General features: G+C 50.7%; 8 protein-coding genes across 8 annotated transcripts; 5 read left to right on the forward strand and 3 right to left on the reverse strand.

Moving 5' to 3' along the window:
• Positions 1-756: 756 nt before the first annotated feature.
• On the forward strand, positions 757-1,044 carry PHYSODRAFT_394557 (hypothetical protein; the record flags this gene model as incomplete). Its single annotated transcript, XM_009539253.1, has 1 exon — positions 757-1,044. A coding segment is annotated over one exon (288 nt), but the record flags the coding sequence as incomplete, so codon positions are not given.
• A 1,822-nt stretch (positions 1,045-2,866) lies between these two features.
• Positions 2,867-3,397, reverse strand: PHYSODRAFT_288985 (hypothetical protein; the record flags this gene model as incomplete). Its single annotated transcript, XM_009539254.1, has 1 exon — positions 2,867-3,397. One exon carries the CDS (start codon positions 3,395-3,397, stop codon positions 2,867-2,869), a length of 531 nt encoding a protein of 176 aa, XP_009537549.1.
• A 1,306-nt stretch (positions 3,398-4,703) lies between these two features.
• On the reverse strand, positions 4,704-4,865 carry PHYSODRAFT_530016 (hypothetical protein; the record flags this gene model as incomplete). Its single annotated transcript, XM_009539255.1, has 1 exon — positions 4,704-4,865. A coding segment is annotated over one exon (162 nt), but the record flags the coding sequence as incomplete, so codon positions are not given.
• A 3,882-nt stretch (positions 4,866-8,747) lies between these two features.
• PHYSODRAFT_565732 (hypothetical protein) lies at positions 8,748-11,419 on the forward strand (the record flags this gene model as incomplete). The annotated part of the gene is made up of 2 exons (XM_009539256.1): positions 8,748-9,767; positions 10,955-11,419. The coding sequence occupies 2 exons, from the start codon at positions 8,748-8,750 to the stop codon at positions 11,417-11,419; spliced, it is 1,485 nt and encodes a 494-aa protein (XP_009537551.1).
• A 1,255-nt stretch (positions 11,420-12,674) lies between these two features.
• Positions 12,675-13,091, forward strand: PHYSODRAFT_459616 (hypothetical protein; the record flags this gene model as incomplete). Its single annotated transcript, XM_009539257.1, has 1 exon — positions 12,675-13,091. A coding segment is annotated over one exon (417 nt), but the record flags the coding sequence as incomplete, so codon positions are not given.
• Positions 13,092-16,582: 3,491 nt separating this feature from the next.
• PHYSODRAFT_306938 (hypothetical protein) lies at positions 16,583-18,154 on the forward strand (the record flags this gene model as incomplete). The annotated part of the gene is made up of 1 exon (XM_009539258.1): positions 16,583-18,154. One exon carries the CDS (start codon positions 16,583-16,585, stop codon positions 18,152-18,154), a length of 1,572 nt encoding a protein of 523 aa, XP_009537553.1.
• Positions 18,155-18,644: 490 nt separating this feature from the next.
• On the reverse strand, positions 18,645-19,170 carry PHYSODRAFT_340978 (hypothetical protein; the record flags this gene model as incomplete). Its single annotated transcript, XM_009539259.1, has 2 exons — positions 18,645-19,019; positions 19,087-19,170. 2 exons carry the CDS (start codon positions 19,168-19,170, stop codon positions 18,645-18,647), a joined length of 459 nt encoding a protein of 152 aa, XP_009537554.1.
• Positions 19,171-20,399: 1,229 nt separating this feature from the next.
• On the forward strand, positions 20,400-24,046 carry PHYSODRAFT_306940 (hypothetical protein; the record flags this gene model as incomplete). The annotated part of the gene is made up of 2 exons (XM_009539260.1): positions 20,400-23,638; positions 23,986-24,046. The coding sequence occupies 2 exons, from the start codon at positions 20,400-20,402 to the stop codon at positions 24,044-24,046; spliced, it is 3,300 nt and encodes a 1,099-aa protein (XP_009537555.1).
• Between the last annotated feature and the right edge of the window lie 293 nt (positions 24,047-24,339).

A 24,339-nucleotide genomic window follows, 5' to 3' on the forward strand; every position in this document is an offset into this window, starting at 1 on the left:
TGTGCTCGCATCAAGGGTGTACGCGTCGTTCTGTTGCGAGAGGCAGGTGCGCTGAGCACGTTAGTAGGAAATGTGCGTATAAGGACTGCCGCGTTCAAGCTGAGGCGAGGTCTGTCTACTGCTACAAGCACGGAGGAGGCAATCAATGCTCAGTGCCCAGATGCACGAGGCGTCGACTTCCCAAGGGACAGTTGTGCTTTACGCATTGCCCGGATACTCCATCAACGGAACACGAGCTGTTCCAGGTACTAGGCGCCAATGCACATCGTTTGGCCGCAGTCAATAGCCCAGTTACTTCAAGGGGGGGGGGTCTATAGCGACCACTGCGGATCGAAGTCGTGTTTCGGATCAAACTATACGAAGTGTTCGTAAGCCAGGAACTCTGATGGGCAAGCTTAAGAAATGGGGGTCTGGTTAAGAAGATTGGCGTTTATTGTTGATCATCTGACTTGTAGGGTTGATGCCATTATTTATGAGCCAGATGGACCATCCATAAATAAAATACAGTCAAACCTGTTTATATGATCCTCTCTATTTGAGCCATGCCGTTTATTTGACGCAGGCTTTGTCGCTACCAAATATTTCACTTAGTTTTTGTATGATCTCTGTTTATATGCATACAAGGTATATGAGTCACATTTTTGGGGACCAAATTAGGTCTCACCTGTTTATTTGATTCACACCACACACTCTTCAAAGCACCACTGCTCAACACTCAACGCCTACCGCAAGCCTTCTTCGCTCGCCATGTCTCCTCGCACCTGTCTGACGCTAGAACAAAAGCTCCAAGTGCACCTAAAGCTCAAGCAGAATCCTGGCATGAACAACCCCATGCTCGCCGAGTGGATCTACGCAACTTTCAAGGCCCGGGTCAGCCGCGCCACACTCGCCCGACTGCGCAACCTGCCTTCTTCCTACTTCAGCCACGTCGACCTGAGTGCGACCAAGCGGCGCCGAGTGAAATTTCCTCAGTTCGAGCGGGAACTGAGGGATTTTTTCTTTGAGAACGAAGCTAAAACGGCGATGGCGGACGACGTGCTCCTGGCGGAGCGCTTAGGAGGAAGAGGAGGAACAGGAAGGAACCCGCAGTTCAACCTGCCATTGCTCTGAGACACTGCATGGAGCTGGCTGCATTTCTGCTGCAATGCGGAGAGCAGACTGGCAGAGAACGAAGAGCTTTACAGACCGTGACCGTTTTGGTTCGAGAGACAACGGTGAAGGCAAAGCGCCAGCGAACTATGCACGATTTCTTTACGTGCACCACATAATTTTGTTTTAACTGAGTCCATTTTATATGAGTCATTGTAGTAGATGGTCACCAACAGGGCCTCATATAAACAGGTTTGACTGTACCATAATCGGGAGCCCTCCGGAAAACATGGCGGGGGGAAGCGGTGTTCGGACCCGGGATGCAACAAGCACGCACTCCTCAACGGCAAGTGCGCCACCCACGGCGGAGCTCGGATGTGTTCACACCCAGACTGCCCGAAGCAAGTTGTATTATAACCCATGGCAAGTGCTTTACTCACGGAGGTGGCAAACGATGCTCCGAACCAGACCGCACCAAGCGCTCCCATTTCAAGGGCAAGTGCAAGGTCCACAGGGTGGGTCGAGTTTGCTCTCATCAAGGCTGCACTCGTCTCTGTTGCAAAAGGCAACTGTGGTGTGCATGGAGGGAAGAAGTGCCGGCATCCAGACTGTCCAGACCGAGCTGTCTCTACGGGCCGGCTGTGTTCCAGACATGCAGTTCGCTGTGTTCGACGGGTGTCAAGAACGAGCTGCCGCAAACTCAAAGTTTTGCCCCAAGTACGAAGGAGGCCAGCAAGGGTGAGAGGCAGGCTGCACGTTAAGTACGTTCTAGTGCAAAGGGATTGCACGGCGGAGACGTCACTCGTCAAACTTGATCAATGAGTGAGGCAGAAGATGGCGAGTACAACCGTGACCCAGAGCTATGAAATGTCTAGTAACGCGGTAATAATGTGTCGGGTATTGCAGCAGTCCGACTGCTGGGGGGCAGATCCTGGTAATAAGTGCCGATGGACACCGACGAGTTCACTGCGTCGGTTTTACAGTGTTAAGCGTGATATAGTATTGATGAACATCATAACATAAATGCCGATCACGCCGAACCAAAGCGGTCCAGTCGACTCGATGAGGCTTATTGACTAGCTGCTAAGCTTACCACAAGAACTAGGGAGCAATTTCGCCTGGCGAGGGGGAGTATGGAAACATGGGAAGCTTAGAGACACCGAAGATCAACATGGAGCGAATAGCTGGTGATAAACTGCTTCACGACATCTGCAAGTACAGTAGGTCTACTCGAGGGCAAGACCATGCAGTCATCCAGCACGGCGAAATCAAACGGGTTTCACTTCGGGAGGCAACTGTACTTACCTCCTCAACACACCATTGACAGCAACGCGCTGCTCACGGAGAAGTCGGTGATTGTCGTGCTTTAGATACTGTTGACGTACTCTGTGGAATGCCATCGAACAATGGTGGCGACGGCGGAGATAGACGGTGTTTAAGTTGAACTGGGGGGATCTGAGTGTGCAGCACAAGAATCATGATTGGTAGCCTGCGCTTCCCGCTTCGGCTCACCGCGGATGAAAACAAAACATGCTTGTGGTCGGATTTGTTTTGAATCGTTCAAAGGCTAGGGCCTACTTTGGCTACGGAGGAAGCACTCAATATAAGGGTGCTTCAGAGCCAGCGGACTGTCCAAGAATCGCGGTTTCGATTGGGTTTCTGTTGGTGACTAGAGTACTGTCGAGCCGAGCTACAGTATTGCTACGTATTTTATGACCTCATTAAGTTGAAGCTGATGATAGAGTGTTCATTACGTAGCACCATTGCGTTGCGCTGTCTAAGCGGCCTTCCTCTGCATCTCCTCAAAGAACTTGGCGTACGTAAACCACTGACGCAAACCGTCGTTCCTAGCCCACACCTCCGGCAAGTCGCCCCAGAACTTGAGCTTCGGGTTCAGGCCCTTGGCCAGTAAGTACTCGTCCGGCGTGACCTTGTTCTGGTACAGCACGGTGTCCGACGAGCCCTTCTTGATGAGGCTGGAGACCTTGGCGACGCGGCGCTTCTGGTTCAGTGTTTGCGTCTGCTTGGTCGCCATCTGCACGAGCTTGGAGTTGGAGATCCACGTCTTGAGGCTCGCGATCCACGTCTTGAACTTGGCTGAAAGCTCCGTCATGCCTCGCTCCTCGTCAGCATCAACCCGGGTCGACTCAAGGCCTCGTAGCGATCGCTTGTCGCCAATATCCGCGTGGACGGCGTTGTTCACGGTCGCAGGGGCCACCTTGGCCAGCTGGAAGTCGGTCGAAACAGCGTTGCTGCCCGCGAGGAGGGTGAGCGCGACCAGTAGGAGGAGCGTGAGGCACTTGTTCATGGTGGAAGACGCTAGAACCCAAGGTAATCCGGTGGCTGGTGCTTTTGACTGTTCGAAGCAAGCTGGAAAATGAAGAGGGGCCAGCTGTGATTACGGACGTTCTCCGTTGGAGTCTGTAGCTGTAGCCACTCATGTCCTTGGTGCGTGTGTGCGTGACTGGTCGGCACATCTTGCTCTACATCCTCTGGCAGTTCAATTCGGCTTAACCCCCATTCCCGGGCCGCCGCTTTTTTTATTGGGAACAGTCGTTATTTGTTTTCACATGGGCAAGAAGGCGTCCGCAGCACTCGTTGCTGTGCGGGACGCCATCGCCCTGAGGAAATCCCCTCCTGAATTGCAGCTTCCCGAGAAGAAAAAGGACTCACTTTTCTCCTCATGGCACGGCCACCCTACGCTCGCCTGGGCCCGGAGTGCCTTCGCACTAGCCGCGTTCCAAAATGCGTTCTTGAGGGGTGTCTGTGTGAGCCAAAAGTGAAGGAGTATTTGCAGCGGTACGTACACGACGTCGGTCACAAGACTGTTTTGTATTATGCAAGGTATCGCTGTACAGGGCCTCATGCAACACGCACATTTTCAACTATCGACGATGAGTATCTAGCATCATCACCAGAACTCTTGCTAGCATTGCCGACGAGTCCGCCACTTCAGATATGCGGATAGATGTCATGAACCTCCCCGTGTCGGTTCATTTAGTTAAACTATGAATAGAGGGTGTGTCACTTTAGGACAAGTCGGGACCCACGGACATTATGAAGGACAGCTGGTAGATGGTCGCCGATGCTGGCATTTGGTGACGATTGGCATTTACCCAGCTCATCAGTTGAGTTCTCATAATACGTAGGGTATAAATAGAGCAAATGCAGCAAAAGAGGGCCAGTCATTGCAAGGAACAACCATGGAGCGCACGCCAAGTCCGCGAAAAGTGATGTCCCGCTCCCCAGGTTAGCAGGGAGGGCGGACACGCACAACAGGAACAGGAAAGCTGCCGAAGCAGTTTAAGCGTGTTGCTGTCTCCTTTCAACACAAGCTCAGCGTGACGCTAGCTGCCGTGGAGTAGATAGATCTAGACAGCAGTGTTTAAGGGTACCGGTACATAAATACCACTTTGCATGATGCACTTCAGAATACGAACATAAAATCGTCGGTACATGTACATCTCGTGTCCACTTTGCAACACAACAACTTCAATAATCAGCTATATGTAGTACAGTAATCTGCCGGAGTAAGGAACGCCTGATATATATAAAGACGCAGAATATATAAATTGATGTTAAGTTGATTATACTTTTCCAATGTACTGATTTAGTTATTTCAAAATGAACTGAAGAGCAGCTTTACCTACGAGTCCGGAATGATTCCAACAGTGGCGTATGGTCGAAGCACTAACCTTTGACCAGGCATCCTCGCACCACAACAGCGCTGTCAACTGGTCGACCCCGTAGGGATTATCTAGCCCTTCACCTTGTCGAGGATGCCCACTTTCTCAGACCAAGTGAGGCGGAGACGCTTGGACGGTGTGGACTTCATGGGTGGAGTGGGGGAGGAGGTGGGCTTGTGGGGCGAGGTGCAAAAGCAAAAGTGCGAGTCTACCACTACGGTACATGTAGTTTGAAGTCTAGTAAGATCGCTAAATGCGCGCCATTTTTCAAACGAGGGTGGAGAGCTGATGATTGGCACTGGATTTTTCACCTCAGTACCTTGCACATCCCCCTATCGCCACATCGACTGGAAAATAATATTGAATATGTGAGGCTATTAGTTGTACACCCGTTCCTTATTCGGGCAGAATTCTGTATGAGATCTAAATTACGGTACGAAGACAGGCGTAACCCCTCTTACAGCAACTGCCTCCAGTTATGCATTCACCGCCAGTTGCATGTGTTTCGCACTACGTTCAATGCAAAAAAATCTAAGCTGGCATCTAAGATGTCGGTTTCGCCGGGCGTATTGATATTAAGCCAACCGGTCAAGCAAACTTGCATTCACAATGACGGTTAAGTCGACATTGTCGAGTAAATCTGCCTTCAAGATCAGGTTAAGTCGACATTATCGAGTAAATCTGCATTCAAGATGCAGGTTAAGTCGACAATATTCATATGAAGTCGAGCGTAGAGATAGACGAAGAAGCGCCGGTTGAGCTTCTTGAGTTTGCTAGGTTGATATCCTGCTCAATTGAAGTATCATATTTATAGTCAAGTCGGCCGGCCGGTCTAGCTGTAGGCCACATCTGTAGACATGAAGCTGCCAAATACCGGATAAATCGATGCGTGACTGAGGTTGTGAGATAGGCTCTAAATAACTCGGCGCGAGTTAACGCGAATCCGGTATAATAACTCAGTGTATCCCCTCGTATGTGTTCATACAAAAGCATTTGTGGTACAGCTAGGTAGTGTCGGCATATATGTGTATGAAGCTTCGCATCAATATGTGGGTCTTAACCACTGCCATGACATGCCATAGTATAACTCGCCGCTCAGGGGACTAACGTTTTCACCATTAGGAAGATTTGTCTGGAAGCTTTATCGACCTGCATACTGCAACGTGCTACTGATAACCGGATAAAAATATAGTCACTATTGTGGTGGTATACTGTCGGGTGCACGAGCTTAATGTTGTCGTAGAAGCAACATTTAATTCGTAAGTGCAGCTAAGGCGCCACATGTATCTGCTAGTTATACATGGCATAACTAGAGGTTCGCTGACCCCTAAAAATTCTTGACATATAAAAAACTAAACAGAATAAGCAAGCTAGCGCGGTTTACATAACATCTTGGACACATTAAATTGCCTCGGCAGGTATATCAGTGAACTTGCACAACGTACAAATACTGGTGTGTCTACTGCACAAGGTTGGGGCAATATTTCCATTAATCCAAGTCAATCATGATCTACGTTAGAAGATCACAGAACTGTACGATGTTGCTTCTTAATACAAAGCCAAAAGGTGAGTATATAGATATTTTAGCTCTTATCAAAGAGTGTGAATGCCTGCTTAATCGTAACCTACGACGATATGTTCACTGTTCGAGCAATAGCAGCGGTGGTTTGGCTGTGTCAGTGATTTGAATAATAACCTAAGTAATATTATACTATTTCTTCAACTCTGCCGAGAAATGCAACCTGCGGCTGAGTTCATCGCGAACTCGATCTACGTCAGATGCATTAATGCTTTGTTAAAGAGAAAAACTCTCGCGCGGTAAACTTAGACTTACTTACTTACTCTTCATGATACTTCTTATGCGTTAACCGGATAGTTGTTTTCGTTTTTGGGTTTCGAATACCCTTCTTCGTGGTGTGGGTAGGCTTCATACATATCAAGCTGGTAATGCTTTTTACAGCAACTACGCCATAACTCCGTCCTATTAAAACTTCGCATACACCTGTTGACTTTCATTTATACAATATTTGTGAAAAGGGAGTGTTGGTTAATGAGTAAATCGTTTTTTCAAGTAAACCTGAGTCCGTTTCATCAACCCCCATAGAGTTGAAATGCTAAGTTATTCAGCAATCCATCGTGAGCCGACCCTCGTTGGAATGTCGCGACTAATAATGCACGATACGCCGACTCAACCGAAAAAAACTACATTGGGAATGCACATTAACTCGACAGTGTCGAGTAAACTCTCGTTGGGAATGCACTATAAGTCGACTCGGTCGATTTAACCTGCATTGGGAATGCATAATAATTCGACTCATTCGAGCAAACCATCATTCAGGATACTGGCGCGAATATGCTCTCGGGGCTTGCCCCGGCTGCGCACCAATAGCAAATCCATTTTGCTGGCGCCCGGAAATCTGTTTGCTGGCGCCCCAAAACGGCGGTTTTATTTTGCTGGCGCACGCTTGGTTTTGCTGGCGCCCCATTTCGTTTTGTTTTGACCCCAAAAAGTGTTTGTTGGCACCCCGGTCTCCGCTGTCGATATCACCTCCCGAGTTTCAGCTTGTTAGTGCGGTTAGGGTAAATAGGTGTAGGTGGGTTGTATGTGATGACAAAGGGATGCCGGCACTCAGTTTGTGTAGCAGAAAATGATCTCACTGGGCCACAAAGCTTCTTGGCGCAGCGATAGCTTTTTCATTCCAGTAAGAAAAAGAATGCGCCTTGGAAAAAAAGCTGCTGGCGAAGACATGCCAATACTAAACAGTCTGCATGTATGCTTTTGTGGGGCAAATATGTACTGCACTGTACGAGTGTACCAATCGGCAAAGCTATAAACTGAATCATATGCAATGATGAGCGACAGAGGATTCTTGCACCGGGTCAGCTCCAGTCGGTGCAGCGTGGTGCACCGGGCCACACCGACTGGCCCGGTGCACGGTAAAAGAATAGGCTGACACTCTGTTTTTTGTCGAGGACATTTCCGTATGTTGGTTGGACGTTCCAACCAAGTTGGCAGCAAGTTGCTGCCAGCAACCAACCAACCGAGCGAGCACCAGTACGAGCATGGGCCAAGTGGCCAAGTCTGGTCAATTTGGCCACCGAGTTGGAGGACTTGATCGCCAAGTCCTTGGGTCTAAGTGTCCTCACAGTAACACTACATATCACTTCGGTTCGAGAGCAAGCGGCTGAGCTGCACTAAATGCTGTATTCTGTATGTTACTGTACCATTGCGTGTAGTCTGAAGTAGCTACAGTATGCTTCGAGGCGCTAAGCAACACACGCTGGATCTACTTTAATGTTTAGTGCCAACTACTTGTTACCACAACATGTTGCCTGCCGGGCTGCGCTTGGCTGGACGCCCCCACGCCAAGCAGTCTAGTGAGCCGCGTACTGCACGAGGCGCTGGAAAGCTCGGTGCAGGGCCCCCCTCCGCAAATACCGCGTGCTTGTGTTGGCCCTGTGCGCACAACTCCCCCACAGCTAACACGCAAATGATACCATGATCTTAGCACACACGCACACCCTCTCCTAGCTAGCAGGGGCTTGCATTTCGACGGCCTCGCACCTGCCGACGTCCGCTTGCCTCCTTCTCGTCCTTTTCGCAAATGAAGGAGTTCCTTCACCGATTTTGGAGTGTTGAACGTCAAATCACCAGCTGTAGCTCTAAGCACATCTCAAGGTCTCTTACTGGCTGGCCCGGTGCAAGTAGCCACTATCATGATGAGTCGGCTTCAACCCGAATCTTGTTCAAGTTCTGGCTGTGTGTTTCTTCCCACTGACCAGCTTTTTTAGCGAGACCCCGCTTTCACAAGATGGCCTTTACGCTTCCTCATAGTCGACTACCGGTAGCCAACAGCTCATCTGATAGAAATCACGCCGTCATCAAATCGTGAATGTTGCGCGAATGTCGCAAGTGTTTGTGCAACATTCCAATTAATTTATTGAACCCGACTTTTATTATCTTACTCCATCATGGCGCGCGAGTACGTGAGCAGCAGCGACGAGTCCGAGGCAGAAAGCAGCGCCTCACCTGGAGCGGAGACCCCCGACCAGACGCCTCCGCCGAGCGATGAGGAAGAAGACGCCGCCGCGCCTCCACCAGCGAAAAAGAAGCGGAAGCTGTCTCCTGTTAAAGCCGCAAAGCCCAAGACCAAAGTAAAAGCTTCAAGTAAATCCACGGCCAAGCCTGCTAAAGCCGGGGCTAAATGCTCCCACAAAGGTTGCCGCAAGAAGGCGCTGCAAGGCGGCAGCTGCTTTGAGCACGGCGGAGGCTACACGTGCTCGGAGGAAGGTTGCACCAAGCAGGCCAAAGTCAAGGGAAAGTGCGTGGGACACAGTGGAGGCAACAAGTGCTCGCACCCGGACTGCACCAAGCAAGCCAGAGCCAGAGGACGCTGCCTCGCCCATGGAGGAGCTAAACTATGCTCTATCGAAGGTTGCAGCAAGCAAGTTCTGTCCAAAGGCAAGTGTTTCGAGCATGGTGGAGGCAGGAAATGCTCCAAGAGAGGGTGTGCCAAGCAGGTGGTGTCCAAGGGACTGTGCTTTGAGCATGGCGGAGGGAGCAAATGCTCCTATGAAGGTTGCACCAAGCAGGTCCGAGCCGATGGCGTGTGCTTCGAGCATGGCGGGGGTAAACCGTGCTCGGTTGAGGGGTGTGACAACCAAGCGGTGATCCAAGGCAAGTGCTACAACCACGGCAGAAGCGGCCCGTGCGGTCATTTGGGCTGTCTCCGACAAGCCGAAGCAAACGGATTCTGCTTTGAACATGGTGGGGCTCGACAGTGTTTGGTCGAAGGTTGCACGAAGCGCGCCCATGCGAAGGGAGTGTGTGTCGGTCATGGTGGAAGTACACAATGTTCGCATCGACGCTGCGTCAAGCAGGCGCTTGCAAGGGGCAAGTGCTTTGAGCACGGCGGAGGCACAACTTGTGAGCGTGAAGGCTGCGAGAAGAGAGCCGTATCGGTTGGCTTGTGCGGTGAACACGGAGGGAGTGTGATCATTCAAGCAGGCGCCGGGGAAGGAACGGGTTGGCGAACTACGAAAGCCTTTGCATTGCGCATGGGGTATGGCGAGAGCGAGTGGAAGCCCAAGGTTGAGATTGAGCGTGCTGTACGTGATCAAAGTTCCAGTGAGGAGTAAGATGTTGAAGGAACCACGTGCGTAAGTTATTTCCAGTGGGGAACGTGGTGAGCAGGTTTAATTACCGCAGTGTAGGAAGTCTGGGGCTCTTTGAAGTACATGTTTGGTTTTTCTTCCAGCAAAATATACAAGCTGAGTGCTGTAGTATTCTTCAAAATTAAGAAATAACGTCTCTTGTTATAACTTCAACCATAGTTTTAATAAAAATCGCCAGCTTGGTGCGCTTTCGTTAAAAAATAACTTGGTGACTGCTGCATGGGTGTCATTACCACAGGAGGCGCGGTTCTTTTTTTGTTGTTGCAGTTTGCCATACAAACTTCAAGTATATTGATTGAAGTTGGGCTGTCGTCTGATTAGCGCTATAGCAGTCCGCCGCAGTCTGTGATTACCAAACACGCCGGCTGGAGCTCAAGTGGATTATGGGCGACTCCCTCGAGGTGCTGGACTTCTCGCCCACGAGCCCCAAGACTGCAGGGGCGGGGGCGGATTGCCTTGTCGTCTTGGACGAGACAGTGTTCATTCGTGGAGGCAACGGCAAGATTTTCTCCTCGGAGGGGATCCTGATGCCAGTCGCAGCTGAGGTGCAAGCAGAAGATGAAGAGGCCAAGAAGAACGGACCCGTCGTCAACCTTTCATCTTCAGAAGGAATTGTGATGCAACTCGCAGTCGAGCTACAAGCAAACAAGGAAGAGGACGAGATGGACGCCAACAAGAGCAAGATTTCCACCTCCGAAGGAATTGTGATGCCCCTCGCAGCTGAATTACACGTAGACGAGGACGAGAAGGGCGTGAAACTACGGCTACTGCACAAGTGGGAGGAAGAAATGGACGCTGACGACGAGACGACAAGCGACGAAGAGAACAGCAGCGGCTGTTCGAGCTCGGACGAGGACGACCCAGTGCCAGAGTCACCCAAGCAGCAGCAGGAGGTGGAAGAGGAGAAGCCTTTTATCCAGGCTGAAGCTGGAGCTGAATACAAGCCGCGGCGTCCGACCAAGCAGTGCTCGCTCCCAGGCTGCGTCAAGACAGCGACGCTGAAGGGATTGTGCGTTTCACATGGAGGTAGCAAGCGATGTGAGCATCCAGGCTGCACCAAGAAGGCTCTCCGAAGTGGGAAGTGCTTTTGCCACGGTGGAGGCATAAAGTGCTCGATCCAAGGCTGCACTAAGCAAGCTCTGATCAAGGGAATGTGTGTGGCTCATAGTGGAAATATTGCTCCACAAGGTGCTAAAGGTCTGAGTGTTAAACACTTCGGACGAAAATCCAGCGGGTTATCGAATGGTGTGAGTGGAGGTGAGGCACGAGACAACGGAGAAGGCCCAAAGTGTGCCCGCCCACGATGCACTAACGCAGCTATCAACAAGGGCCTCTGTATCGATCACGGTGGATACGTTCCCTATTCCGTTTCGGGGCGCGTGACGCGGGCTCGAGTGAAGGACAAGTGCTTGGCTCACGCTTATCGGCATCCTGGTTGTGCCAAACAGGCCAGAGTGGGTGAAAGGTAAAAAGGCTATGGCGGACGAGCTCGATGCTAGTGCCATGGATGTGGTGGATTCTTGTGTCGAATGGGAACTACGCTGGCATCTCATGCTCCCACCTTGGTTGTGATGGATTGGCAACCTCGAAACGTGTACTCTCAGATTGACAGGCAAAGTTTTCGCGTGCTCGAAAATAGCCCATGAGAGAAGGCCTCGCGTGCGGCCAGTGCAAGACACCCCCAGCCTGCACCAAGAGTGAGATCAGCATCGGGGATAACCTTTGTGAGCATTGGCGTGCGTAGTATGTTGTACGTACAGTACCGTGAAGTTAGTGCACAGCACAGTGGAGGTTCGCGAAACTGTATCCCCGTCGGTGGGTGTTTATGGAGATCCCGGGGGTGTTCACATCCAGTGATTGCAGTGCTGCTTGCGCCTCGTAGAACCAGTGGATTTCGCTTCGCCTGCTCCAGCTCAAAGAATCTCTCGAGACAAGTAAAAAAACATTGATACTACACGCGTTATTACGCTACCAGTGTACATCAGTAAACGGGAACGATTTAGTGTAAATATCATTTGCCGTCACCTATGAACTTGACTCTTGCCATCGTTGTGCGAAGGGAAGTTTCTGTTTGTGATTCTGGCATCAGTGTAGGTAAATGCGTTAAAGAAAACAGGATGTGGGGTCTCCGTAATGTTGATGATCACGGGGCTACCCATCTTGTGATCAAGTTGCTTGGTCTCCATTGCCAGCTGAAAGCCAGCTTACAACCAGTGATACGAGTCCTTTGCGCAGCATCTCTCACTTTACAAGCTTCGAAGTCCCCAGCAAGTGCAATGGGTCGCCATCCAGTACATCGAATGACTCTCCTCGCCATTCTTGCAGCGGGGCTGCCGTAGCTCCTTACGTAGAGGAAGACTTTACGACTCAAAGAGTCCAACAGGGTCCTATCCGAGGACCCACGAAAACAAGTCAGAGACTTCTTGCAAAAGGCAAACTGTATTCATTCTCTTATCTGCGGCTCCGCCGCCTACGGTGCAAATACCTGCACTTACTATCGACATAACTAACTCTAGTTTATTCTCAATGACTGGCCAGTGGCCCAGGGAGTAACCCTTGGTGTATCGCACACCAAAAGGGTAACCACAAGGGTAACCTCCGTGTAACCCCGTTACAATTCTCGTGTTGTTCGCCGCGCTTCTTCTTGGCGCGAATTCAACTAAGAGGAAGGACGTGGACCGCAGCGAGTATTACCCCGTCTCTGCTTCACGGCTTCTGAGGAGAGATGATGAAGGCGGCGAGAGGGGCATTACAGCAAAGGTTCCCGGAATTGAGAAGCTGAAAAATATCTTCAAGCCGTCGGCCGAGACAGCTCAGATACGGGAGTGGCTTAAAAGTGGGAGATCGTCGACCGGAGTCTTCGTCGATCTACTCATTGACAGTAAAGTGGACGAAGTACTCACGAGCCCCAACTTTAAGATCTGGGCCAGATACGTCGCCAAGACTCACAAACAGAACCAGCACGCGGAAATTGTCAGAATCCTCACAGGTCGCGTCGAAGACAAAGAGTTGGCAGCAATGCTCCAGGCGGCGAAGGGTGTAAGAGGCACGAAATCAATTGCCTCCAAGCTACAAAAGGCGCAATTCAGAATGTGGTTCAACAAGAAAATTCGGCCAAGCGCAGTCATCGAGGAGATCTTCATGCTTGGGCCTGGTATTTGGCGTGGCACAAGTGCTCATGGTGTTTGGCGCGCGTACACGAAATTTCTGAAGAAAAGCAAGCTGAGCTTCGACTAGAGTGAAGACGAGGGTCTAACGTAGCGTTGGGCTGATGACGAAGAAGAAAGGAATTCAGCATGTCACGAGTTCTATCTGTACATGCAGCACATTAAAACAAAAACTGTTTTTTGTTGTTGTCGTCGCCCAACGGATTTGATATGAGAACCCGAATGGTTCGTTTGGCGATCGCCCCTACCAGTGAGTTGTTGCCAAAATAGCAAAACAATACTTCCAGTTAGTACTGAATATGCTTCGTAGAGAAAGAGGCAGAGTTGAAATCACTCCCAACAGCGTGTGAGATCTCAAAACATCTCCATTTGCAGAAGCAATGCTGATTTTATTATCGGGGGAGAGAAAATGAAGGAGAAGAAAACAAGCAATCTACATCTACACTAAGAAAGACTGATTTATCGATGCAATGAGCTTCCTTCTTTACGAGACTTGCATGTTAACCGTCGACGTCCCTTAGACGTCACTACATGTATGAGTTTCCAACTTATATATCAATGATATGTATTTTGAATCTGTAGTCTTTTGATCGAAGCGCGAACAAGGTTCAAATCTCCTTACATGTGTGACTACATCGCAAGTGCTGCGTCGGCTGCTTTACAGCAGTATGGCTATTTAAACGCCAGGCGAATTTCTGACCCAGCTCAGAACAAAACAATATTGCAATACAGTAAATAATTGGTTTTTCCAATAAAATCTTTATTATTGAGCGCCCCAGTTTCTAATACAATATCATATTGACCCAATTATTGACAATAAATATGAAAAATGACCGCTTTCATAGAATTTTTGACTGAAGATGCCAAATTCTAGCTGCTAAGGGCATGGATTTGCTCAACGCCACATCCAAGCAAGTATTCCATACCCTAATGACTATTATATAGGTATGCATTAGCATGTATATGTCCGTTTTACCATTGCTGAAGCTCGCCGGTAGAAAACAGCTTTGAGCGACCGATAAGACACCGACCGCTATCATAATACTGTGAGCATACAACATGTAACTACGCGTAGATTAAGCCTCAGGTACCCTTCACAGTGAAGCTTCACTACTCAAGTAAAATTTTGAATATCAATGCAAATTATGATACTGAACTGCAGCTGCTGACCTTCTTCCCCCTCTAAATCGATAAAAAGGTATTTTTTATGCGCCAATACAATATAAATTACGGCAATATTTATTACTGTTTGTCAAAGTATTGTAATATTTATTAGGGCTTCGCAATGATCCCAATACAATATAATACGGTATTTGCGGACCTCTGGAGGACTGCTCTACGCTACGACCCTCGCTCTCGCTGTCAGTAGTACTGAGTAGTACTGAGTAGTACTGACAGCGAGAGCGAGGGTCGTAGCGTAGAGCAGTCCTGGTAGCACACGCATGGCTGGTTTCAGTAATGGAGCGCAATTTGCAAAGTGAGGGCTTCCTTGGGAATGCTAGTCGCCCCCAAATGGATGCGGCTCTGAGACCAACGATTGGCGATACACTGTATTACGAGGCAGCCATGTTGATGCGGCTCAGTGGGATTATGTAGACCGTGGGTACCCTTCTCCAGGTGGATTAGGAGGTCTAACTGAGAACGCATGTCATACGGAAGAAGCTCGGCCATCGGGCATTGCATTTGTGCATTGCAGGTTGAATGTCTTCGATTGAAACGTACAGTGAGGCACTTGCACGTCTGCAGGGAGCCAATCGATTATGAAAATCAATGTTTATGAGTTTCTAGCCTCCACCGTTCGCCATTACGTCAACAAACAGAACCAATCTCCACTTAGCTTAGATAAAAGAGACCTCTTCGAGCACTATAGCGATAAAAGGAAAGTTCTACCTTACATTTCTGCAATAAAATAATGTCAAGCAGAACATCTAAGCAACCCCTACGTGAATAAACCTGTGAGCAACAGCAACCCACTTTAGAATCTCATAAATAGTCGTTTATAAACGTACACTTGACGGGATGAAGGAGTCGCATCGCCTCAAAGGAATGGTGTGCTTTCGAATCAAGTTGACACGTGTCGATAGAACCATTGATCCACCACCGATGGCAATCGTCTTTCGAGACTTCGAGGATTTTCGCCGTAAGCGCAAAGCTAATTATTTTCACTCTGTGGACCCGTTCACTTGGAGATCAAGTTAACAGACTACAGTAGTCAGGGAGATACTGAACGCGCTCGTTTCCACAGAAGAGCAAGAACTCTAACTCTTTCAAGACGCACAACAAGTGATCCAGCAGGCGCTAGATGATCTTTCCAGTGCCAGCACGCTGTCGAGCTCAAAAGCAGCAAAGAAGCCGTCAAGTCGCTTTGCGCTGAAAATGGAGAAACGCATCGAGAAACAAGGGAGCGCAGAGGCAGAAAGTGTTTGCTGGGAGTGTAGTTTCAGGCACTGAGAAGTACTGGGCCATACTTGATAAAAGGCCAAAGTGCAGCAGGGAGTTGAGGCGTCGTGCTCAACCGAAGTCGGAGATTCGAAGTCAAACAGGATCTTTACGCGGGAGAAGGCAGTAAAATCGACGGACAAGAACACGTTTGTCTCAGTGACGACGTGTCGTTGATCACCACTGGGATCGTGATGCCCTGCGTCACAAATCCGACTGAGTAAGGCAGCGAAACCATCGAGTCTCGGGATGAAGACGCGGTGGGGTTATCTTCATCAAGAGGAAGAGACCAAGAGCGCCTTGAGTCTTTTCTGTGTCCGGTGAAACAAGCGACGCGGGAACAAGTTAGCATCGGCACACTTCTGCGTGGTAAGCTCGAGACCAACGATCAGCGCGGAATCTCCGTCGAGAAGTTGGCGAGCGTGAATCAATCGGAGCTCAAGCCCCTGTTCGATTGAGGATCGTGGCAAACTTCGCGGAAACGGGGTTCAAGCCCACCAGTTTCCGCTCAAGTGTGCACAGAAATATCTTAGTCAAGGGAAATCGGCTTGCGTTTTCCCTCGATCTAGAGCGGGAGCTGGAGATGTAACACTTGCTTCAAACGCGCAATTTTTGCTGAATAAGGATGTACAAACGCTCCAAACGGGTTTCGTGACCGCCATGATATCCGGATACATATCGAGGAGAGGACATTTTTTCGTTGGTAAGAAGCGTTCATTCAACCACTTGAAGCCTTTTTTGTATGACGAAGTATATTGTGCGGCTGCGCAGGGTTACTCTGTAACTATAAAAGAAAGAAAAATCCAAAAGAGAAAATGTTGCTGAAGCTACCTAAGACGTTGAGGTTGCTGCCGAAAAAAGTTTCCCAGTGTACTGTAAATAGGTTCGGTAGGAGCTCGAGGAGTGAGGGGGCAGAGAGTCTGCTCATTCTCGAATCTCCTTCCCCTCAGTTAATCCACGTCCTTCAAGTGTGGCAAATTCAAAGATTGTCATTTGCCCCAAGCGCGACTCCGTTGGAAACGAGCCATGAAGTGCAACATCCCCAACTGCGATCCCTACGACGCGTATCATCCGCCAAGCTTCTGGCCTTCTCCACCGCTGCCTCCAACCTCCGCTCTCGTCCGGATCTTGTTCTCCAAGTTGAAGACTCTCAGAGGCGTTGCCATCCCGCAAGTGGCTCAACGCGTGAGCAACCTCGTCGGTGCTGCTCCGTGCGAGGAAGCCATTGTGGGCGCCTGCTTCGTTTCGACCAGTAACGAGACGCTCGACTGGATCGCCGACCACGTCTGGCACAGGCGACCACGATGGTACCAGAAAGCTACGCAGAGAATTAGCCGACGCGTCACCGACTGGGTTAAACGGCGCACGACACCCACCGGCCCCGAGCCTTTAACCATAGTTCAAGCAGTTGTAGCTACTAAGTTGGGCCAGACGAGGGCTGATACCAACACAATGCTACTGGTAGCGCAGAAGATTGGCGAGAATCTCGTTGAGTTAACCGACGATCCCATCTGGCTCGAAATCGCATACAACAACCCGTCCATCGACAAGGTTGAGCGCATGGTTTCTCACCTTGGACCCATGACGGAAGATCGCTATTTGTTCCTGCTGGACGCGTGTATTCAGAGTGGACACATGCACTTGGTCGGGTGGGCGTGGACCCACCTGGACGCGTACGGGGAACCCGACTATGAAGCCATCCATGACATTGTGATCCCGATCGTGGCATCCGCTTTGTCGCTGGTTAAGTCCCAAGTCTTGGATATGTGCGCGTTTGTCCTCGGTCTTTCGCGCGTTCCTGTCATCGATGTCGACGAATCGTTGCTGAAACTGTTGTCGAGGGGTGTGGAGACTGGCGACTGGGCGGTGGTGCTCTGGGTTTGGAAACAATTCGGCGAACTGGCAACGTATCGGTTGGGTATTTTCAACATAATCGTCGCAGCTGTTTCGTCCGGTATGTTTCCAGAAGCGTCAGACACGTGTGAACGCCTATTCCGACTCTCCAGCAACTCAGTAAGGCTGGAAGATTACCAGATCCGCATCCTGAGCGTGAATGGCCAATGTCCAAGAATGTCCAAGGCGCTTAAGTGGTTCATTGAGTCCGGGATGACTTTGGAGATCGATCTGGTGTTTGAGTTTGAGAGTGCAGCGATTCGTGACTGCGAGTCCGTTCTGCAGGTTTTGATAGAAGTCATGGCGGGTCCTAACTTCCGCTATCGCCTTCGGGATCAGCTGGACATGATTCGATCGTCGGAGCGATGCGACCGCGTCAAGGAGTACATTGACGCTCCTGTTATTGTCGAGAAACTCTGCGCTGTTATCATGGATAGGTCGGGTTTTGCGTTGATGGAGAAGGTGCTCAAGACGTTTGCCGAGCTGACCCAGCCATCGCCGATTACGCCCAAGATCGAGAAAGCAATCGCGAAGCTGGCAGCGAGGTCGAACGATTTAGAGTTCGTCCGGTTCGCCTACCGCGTTGTGAGCAGCACGATCTGTCGCGAGGTTTTGCTACCTGAGTGCGCTGCCCGCGGAAGTGAAGCAATTGTGAGCTGGCTGGAAATTCAGATGCCTCAAGCCAAGCGCCAGCGACTGCAGTGATAAAGATCAGGGAGTAGTTGAAAGGTGGATTAGTAGCTTCGAGTTCATCATCCTTTCATGAACAAAATGCGGCTTCCACTAAAACTAAAGCCATAGCTATACCTTCTTGACCAATTTTTCGTGGTGGATCTGTAGTAAATACTGTAGAACCCGAAGTTTGTGTGGCTTGATGGAGATAGCGAGGCTATCTTGTTCCTGGGAGTTAATAGCACGTCTTCACTCTACCGTGTGAGCGACACTTCCCCTTCGATTTATCACTTTTGTTACGCAATGCAACCAATGAAGTGAGCTCCCGGGACGTGGAGCCGGCCGGCGGCCAACCTGATCAAGACGCGGAGCTATCGCCGGAAGTACTGAACATGCCGGTGGGCGGCATCTCGGCCCCCATCGCAGATACGGCAACGGTGGTGTTACGCGTGAATATTTCCGCAAATTTTGAAATTAACGCCCCCTCCGCTACCACTGCATCGTGTATTCTTCAAGTAGCCCCTCACTCATTTTGCTTTTTAATTGAAGTGAACCAGTATAAGATTTCGCCAATATCATTCTTGGGGACGTTGTAGTCGATCAAATCCTTTCTAACCTGCTCCTTTGTCCACCCCAGTTTGTTCCACTTGTCGTAATAGTTTGTCTGTAGAAACGCTATCGTCTCCACGTCCTTCTTGAATCTTCTCTTGTCTTCTGCGAGCTTTGCCGCTCGACGCAAGTTGTGGTTGCTCCACTTCGTTTTGGCCCACTTGACAGGGTTCATCTTCTTCAAAACCTCAAGGCCTCTCTCTTCGTCGGCGATGTCCGGCTCGTCTTTGCCGTAGGTGTCGTCGTGGCTGCGCAGAGCCCTCTGGGCAGGCACACCGGCACTCTCACTCTAACGAGCAGTGCCAGCCAAACGCTCGGATGGCAACTGCGGTTAGTTGAGGCCAGTGCCCCTCGACGTTCGCAGCAGCGGTGTCGGCCCGAGGCTTGGTAGTGCTGATGTTTGCAAGGACGGCGGCCAGGACGATGAAGCTCAGACGCATGGATGAGGCTCGGGTGGAGACCTGATGTTGTAGTCCGCGGCGAATTGAGGAATGAAGCCCCGAGTGTGTCAGGCGACACACATTTTACGCGTTAATCACTATCGAAGCATAAGCTTATTAAATGCACATACGGATACCATTTGGTCAATCTTCAGCTTTGACTGAACCTGTCATCGCATTTCCATACAGTACTTTGAAAAGGGGTACCAAAGAAAGCAGTTTTACGTGTGGCACTCCTACAGTATGTGTGGCACTGAGGACGTGGTTTACGGTACGTACAGTATACATGGTGACGGTAGCACCCATCCTGTGATCAAGCCACTTGGCCGGACGAGGTTAGCACAATGGGTTGACATTCATGGCATCGAGCGGTTTTCCTTGCCATATCCGTGTTGTTTGTCGTGTTTATTCTTTCGAGTGCCTGCACGGATTCGATTGAGAAGAAGGACTCGACCAAATTGGACCGCGCCGAAGATCGCCCCAAACTCGCTTCACGGCTTCTGCAGACAGATGAAGGCGACGAGGGGGGGGGGGTACTCCAAAGGTTCCCGGAATCGACAAGCTGAAAAACCTCTTCAGGCCCTCACCCAAGAGAGCTCAAATACGGCAGTGACTTCAAAGTGGGAAATCACCGACCGCGGTCTTTGTGGATCTACTAGTCAAGAGCAAAGTGGATGATGTGCTCACCAACCCCAAATTTTTAGACCTGGGCCAGATTCGATACGTCTCCAAGACCCACAAACAGAACCCGTATGCCGAAATGGTGAGAATCCTTCAAGGCAGCTTTGATAACAAAGAGCTGGAAGCAATTCTCCAGGCGGCGCAGAGAGTCAAAGGCACGAAATCATTCGCCTCCAAGCGCCATTCAGAATGTAGTTCAATGATGGAATATGGCGAGGCGACGTCATCAAACATATCTTCATGTTTGTGCCTGGTAAATGGCATGGTACAAGTGCTACAGGCGTTTGGCGCGTACAGTACAAGAAATTTCTGAGCAAAAACAAGTCTTGGCTACGCAACGGGGCGTCTAACCTAGCCATCAGAGGTCGCAAATGGTGAAAACCGGTTGTCCGTATCCGGCCGTGCCAACCTCGAGGCAGGATTCGGCTGTCCGTGGACGGCCGTGGATTTCATTCGGCCAGCCGTGCATTTTGGCTTCGGTTCACTCTCCAAGTCACCCGGTAGGGAAAAGACGGACGTATAGTTTGTATTGACTGCTGCTCGACACCATGGCGGCTTCGCCAGCGCAAGAGCCTCCGGACACAGGGCAGCTAGCCCTGGCCGGCTCCCCCCTGGGAGGGATTGGCTCTGAGCGGGCACCAGCCACTTCCCAGCTACGTGTTCCCGACGTGTCGAATGCAGACACCGCGCTCCAAGACGACGGCTCACGATGCGACGACAGCGGACGGGTGGACTGCAGCGCAGCGAGTGCGATGCATGACCAACACCAGCGCGGTTCCAGTGCCGGTCATCGCGGCCCGAGGCCTCTTGGTGGTGGGACCTGGCTGCAAAGAGTACGCGCAGAGCCAACTCCAGCAGGTGTCCCGTCCAAGGAGGCGGCCATGGCGTCCAGGATGATGCAGGGCGTCTGGAAGACAGACGAGATGAAGATGCTGCTCACGACGCTGACGACGGATTGGGCGGCATACATTGATCGGGAGTGGCCATCGGAGGTCCAAGCAATGCGAGACTTGGCGCACGCTCCCGCTAACGCATGCTGCGATGAAAGTATTCGAGCGTGGTCAGAGGCAGGAGAAGGGACTTTACTTGCTTATACAAGCGGTATGTTGGAACTTCCTCATCCTCCAAACTTCATCAAGGAGATTCGGGTCAGCGAACATCGTGCTCTGCTGAAAGACTTTCATGAGGCACACATGAATTATACGCTGAAGGCCAACCTCCCACCCTACGTTAACCTACCCAGGAACGCGCCGCATGTAGCCATCTTAGAAGAGCTACACAAGGCTAACGTAGACCCCGCGACTGGCATTGGGCTTCCGGTGTTGCGCGGCCTCCTCAACGACGTGAAGCGATTTATTTACGACGGCAGCCACACGCTCAGCTTTGTGTTCTACTCCAAGCGTGCAGCTCAAAGCTGGGTGAAGAAAGCCTTACGCTTCCAGCGTGCCGTGATTTCACTCCATGACACGGTGCGCCGACCCCAGGATGAAGGAACGGGTAGCTTTTCGCCGGCACAGCTGGAGTTGCAGTATGCACTATATGTCCATGGAGCTGGAGCGCTGGATCTTGCCGCACTGGCACGAGCGATGTCGCAGTTTGCAGGAGCTAAAGTCCTCGATGTTGAATATCCACGGTCGCAGAAAACGGATATCTATGACAACAGATTCCACAAAGTCATTTTTGCTCAAGCCCAGTGTCCTGACGCTCTGATGGGGGTCACACGGGTTGACTTAAACGGAACGATGATAACTGTCCATCACTTCCAAGCCAATTTACGATTTCCGTGCACGCGATGCTTCAATGCAAGACACAGTGCTAAAATGTGCAAGGTCCCTGGTCGTCTACTCGCCAAGACGCAAGCTCGGTTTTCGCGAGTATACAAGGGTGAGGTGACTAAGGTTACACTGGCAGGAGACTCGGCGTACCGGGTGAACTCAGTTACGGAACTCCTCGCTCTTTTCACGGCACAGCAAGACGAGTTGGCGCAAAATGGCTCGGCTTTATTGGAACGTACGGAGGTGGTGACAACGGCGAACGACACTAGTACTATCGCGCCCAGTGCCTCCAGTCCAGCGTTGACTACACCAGCTGACGTGCGACTGGATGCAGCTTCATCGCTCACTGCTCGCGACGATGGCTTCGCTGTAAAGAGGTCGAAGAAGGATCAACGCGCAGTAAAGAAGACGGAGCAGACGTCTCACTCGACGCAGTCTGCGGCTAAGAACGCTAAGACCTCCAAATCCAGCACAAAACAAAAGCCAAGTGCAAAGGCCAAATCACGCACGAAGCAAGCTACCGGATTTGCGGCTTTTCAACGTGCGGAGGCGCTCGGTCAATATGGTCCATTAGCCGATGATGATAGTGTTGAGGACGACAGTGTAGACGACGACATTGATATATCGGATTCTGAAGTGCACCATCATGACGACGACGAGGCCCCATACGCGTATGCGGATTCGACGGGGGAACGCCACGCTACCGATATGGAGGTAGATACTAACTTTCCTGGCGTTTCACCGGAGCATGCTGTGGTCGCTACTGCCCATGAAGAACGTCAGCGCGATGATGATCAAGAACGGGTTGTGGTAAGGAAAAAAGCTCGCAGAGACGTACCCACGGTTGCGGCTGCTGCTAATCCAGATGCCGCGTCGACGGAACTTGTGCAGCGGTCAATGGCAGACTATGTACACACCAGCCAAGCTATCATTGACAGTGAGGCCGAGATTGTCACCGCGGCCTCGACGGAGATCCTTCCGCCGAGCCCAGCCTCTGACGAGGAGTTCACCATGGGAGCCCCGCATGCGGGTACTGAGGTTGGAGATAGTGATCTACCAATTCCTTTGCCGCTTTGGCTCAAGGATTTTCAGGGAAACCCCGTGGATGTGGCTGCCAACGGACAGTGCGCCATCCTTGCGCTGCACGCTACGACAACAAATTATGATGGACAATTGTTGCCCAAAACGTCGAAGGTGACGAGAGGCGCCAACAAATTGAAACGATTTGTCTACACTATCATGTTTTCGAATCTTCGCAAAGATGTGGAGCTAGGTCTCGTCGACCCAGTGTCTGAGATCCGACGGCTGTATCCTAATCGCCAGCACGGCGACGGTATTGCCAGTGCCACCGCTAGTCTGTTCAACCACTATATCGAGGAGAGAGATCGCTCTGTTTCGGGAACAGTGCCATCAAGCTTTTGGGCGGGAACTCACGAGCTCCGTGCAATGGCTCAGTATATGCGTGAGCCACTGTTTGTGCTGGATGTGGACGAACATGGGGATGCACACGTACAGATATACATGTACAAAACGTATCGTACATCAAGCGGATCTGATCACGAATCCGGATATGGCAAGGTGCTTAACGATAGAGCTGCGAAAGCATACCTTGAGGAGTGTAGGATGCTACACACGGTGCCAACATTTCTCATCCTCTATCACGACAAGCACCATTTCAATGGCGTACAACATGGCGAACTTCTCTTGCAGTGGACTGCGGAGGGAGATCAGGACTATGCAGACTCGCTAGACACCTCGTACGAGTGGCTGATTCAACTCAACAAACCGCTGCCAGGAGATGGAGATGCACTTGAAGAGCTAGATGTGCTGTCAAGGAATGCAAATGTGAACGCGATGCTTCTTCGTAACATGAACATGCGAGATAGATTGGATATTGTGCTTGCCCGACTCGGGTTTCCCACGCTGTCGACAGCTGAACTAGATGAGCGCGAGCTGGAAGCAACAATGACAACTGATGAAATGATTATTCATGAAGCCTACGGAGTGGATGGGTACGCAAGCGGCTCTCAATCGTCGAGCGCAAAGGTAGAAGGTGCCACGCAGCTCCCGTCTCGGAGCCCGCGGATCGCCTCGGGCAAAGTAGTTGAAGATGTGTACATTCGCTTACTACGCGCGATCAGCACAGACGCTATTCGAGAGGAAGACCGCCCTCAGTGCGAGTTAATGCAGGCTGCGAATCAGGAGGCGTTTAGTAGATGGGTGTCGCTTTACCGAGAGTCGTTGGGAATCCCGATGATGAAGCGAACTGAGACAAAGGTGGATTTTCTCCATCCTTGGCTCCTGAACAACTGCAACGTGCTCAGGCATTTGTTTGCTTTCTTGCCGTATCCTGAATTAGAGGCGAAAACATGGTCGATTCAAGATTTGGTCTCCTGGGGATCTGCCGAAGTTTACTTTGAACAAACAACTGCAATTGCTCGTATTCTTCACGATGAGAACACTTCACCTGCAGTTCGGGTTTTCTGTTCTGACTGGCATTCCCGCTGTGTCTCGAGTGACAACGTGGCCAGCATGCACCGGCATGCGGAGGCACCGGAAGAATGGCGGCGTCATAAGCAGTGGTTACCAGCAGAGCTGTGCAGAGACAACTACGTTGAATTACCTGATGACGAGTGGAAGCTTCTCCATGTGCTGCCATACGTTCTCACGATGTGGGGAGCTACATCGATGGGAAGGACTCCCCACTGTGCTC

The sequence above is a fragment of the Phytophthora sojae genome (genome assembly GCF_000149755.1).
Source record: "Phytophthora sojae unplaced genomic scaffold PHYSOscaffold_13, whole genome shotgun sequence".
Taxonomy (NCBI): domain Eukaryota; phylum Oomycota; class Peronosporomycetes; order Peronosporales; family Peronosporaceae; genus Phytophthora; species Phytophthora sojae.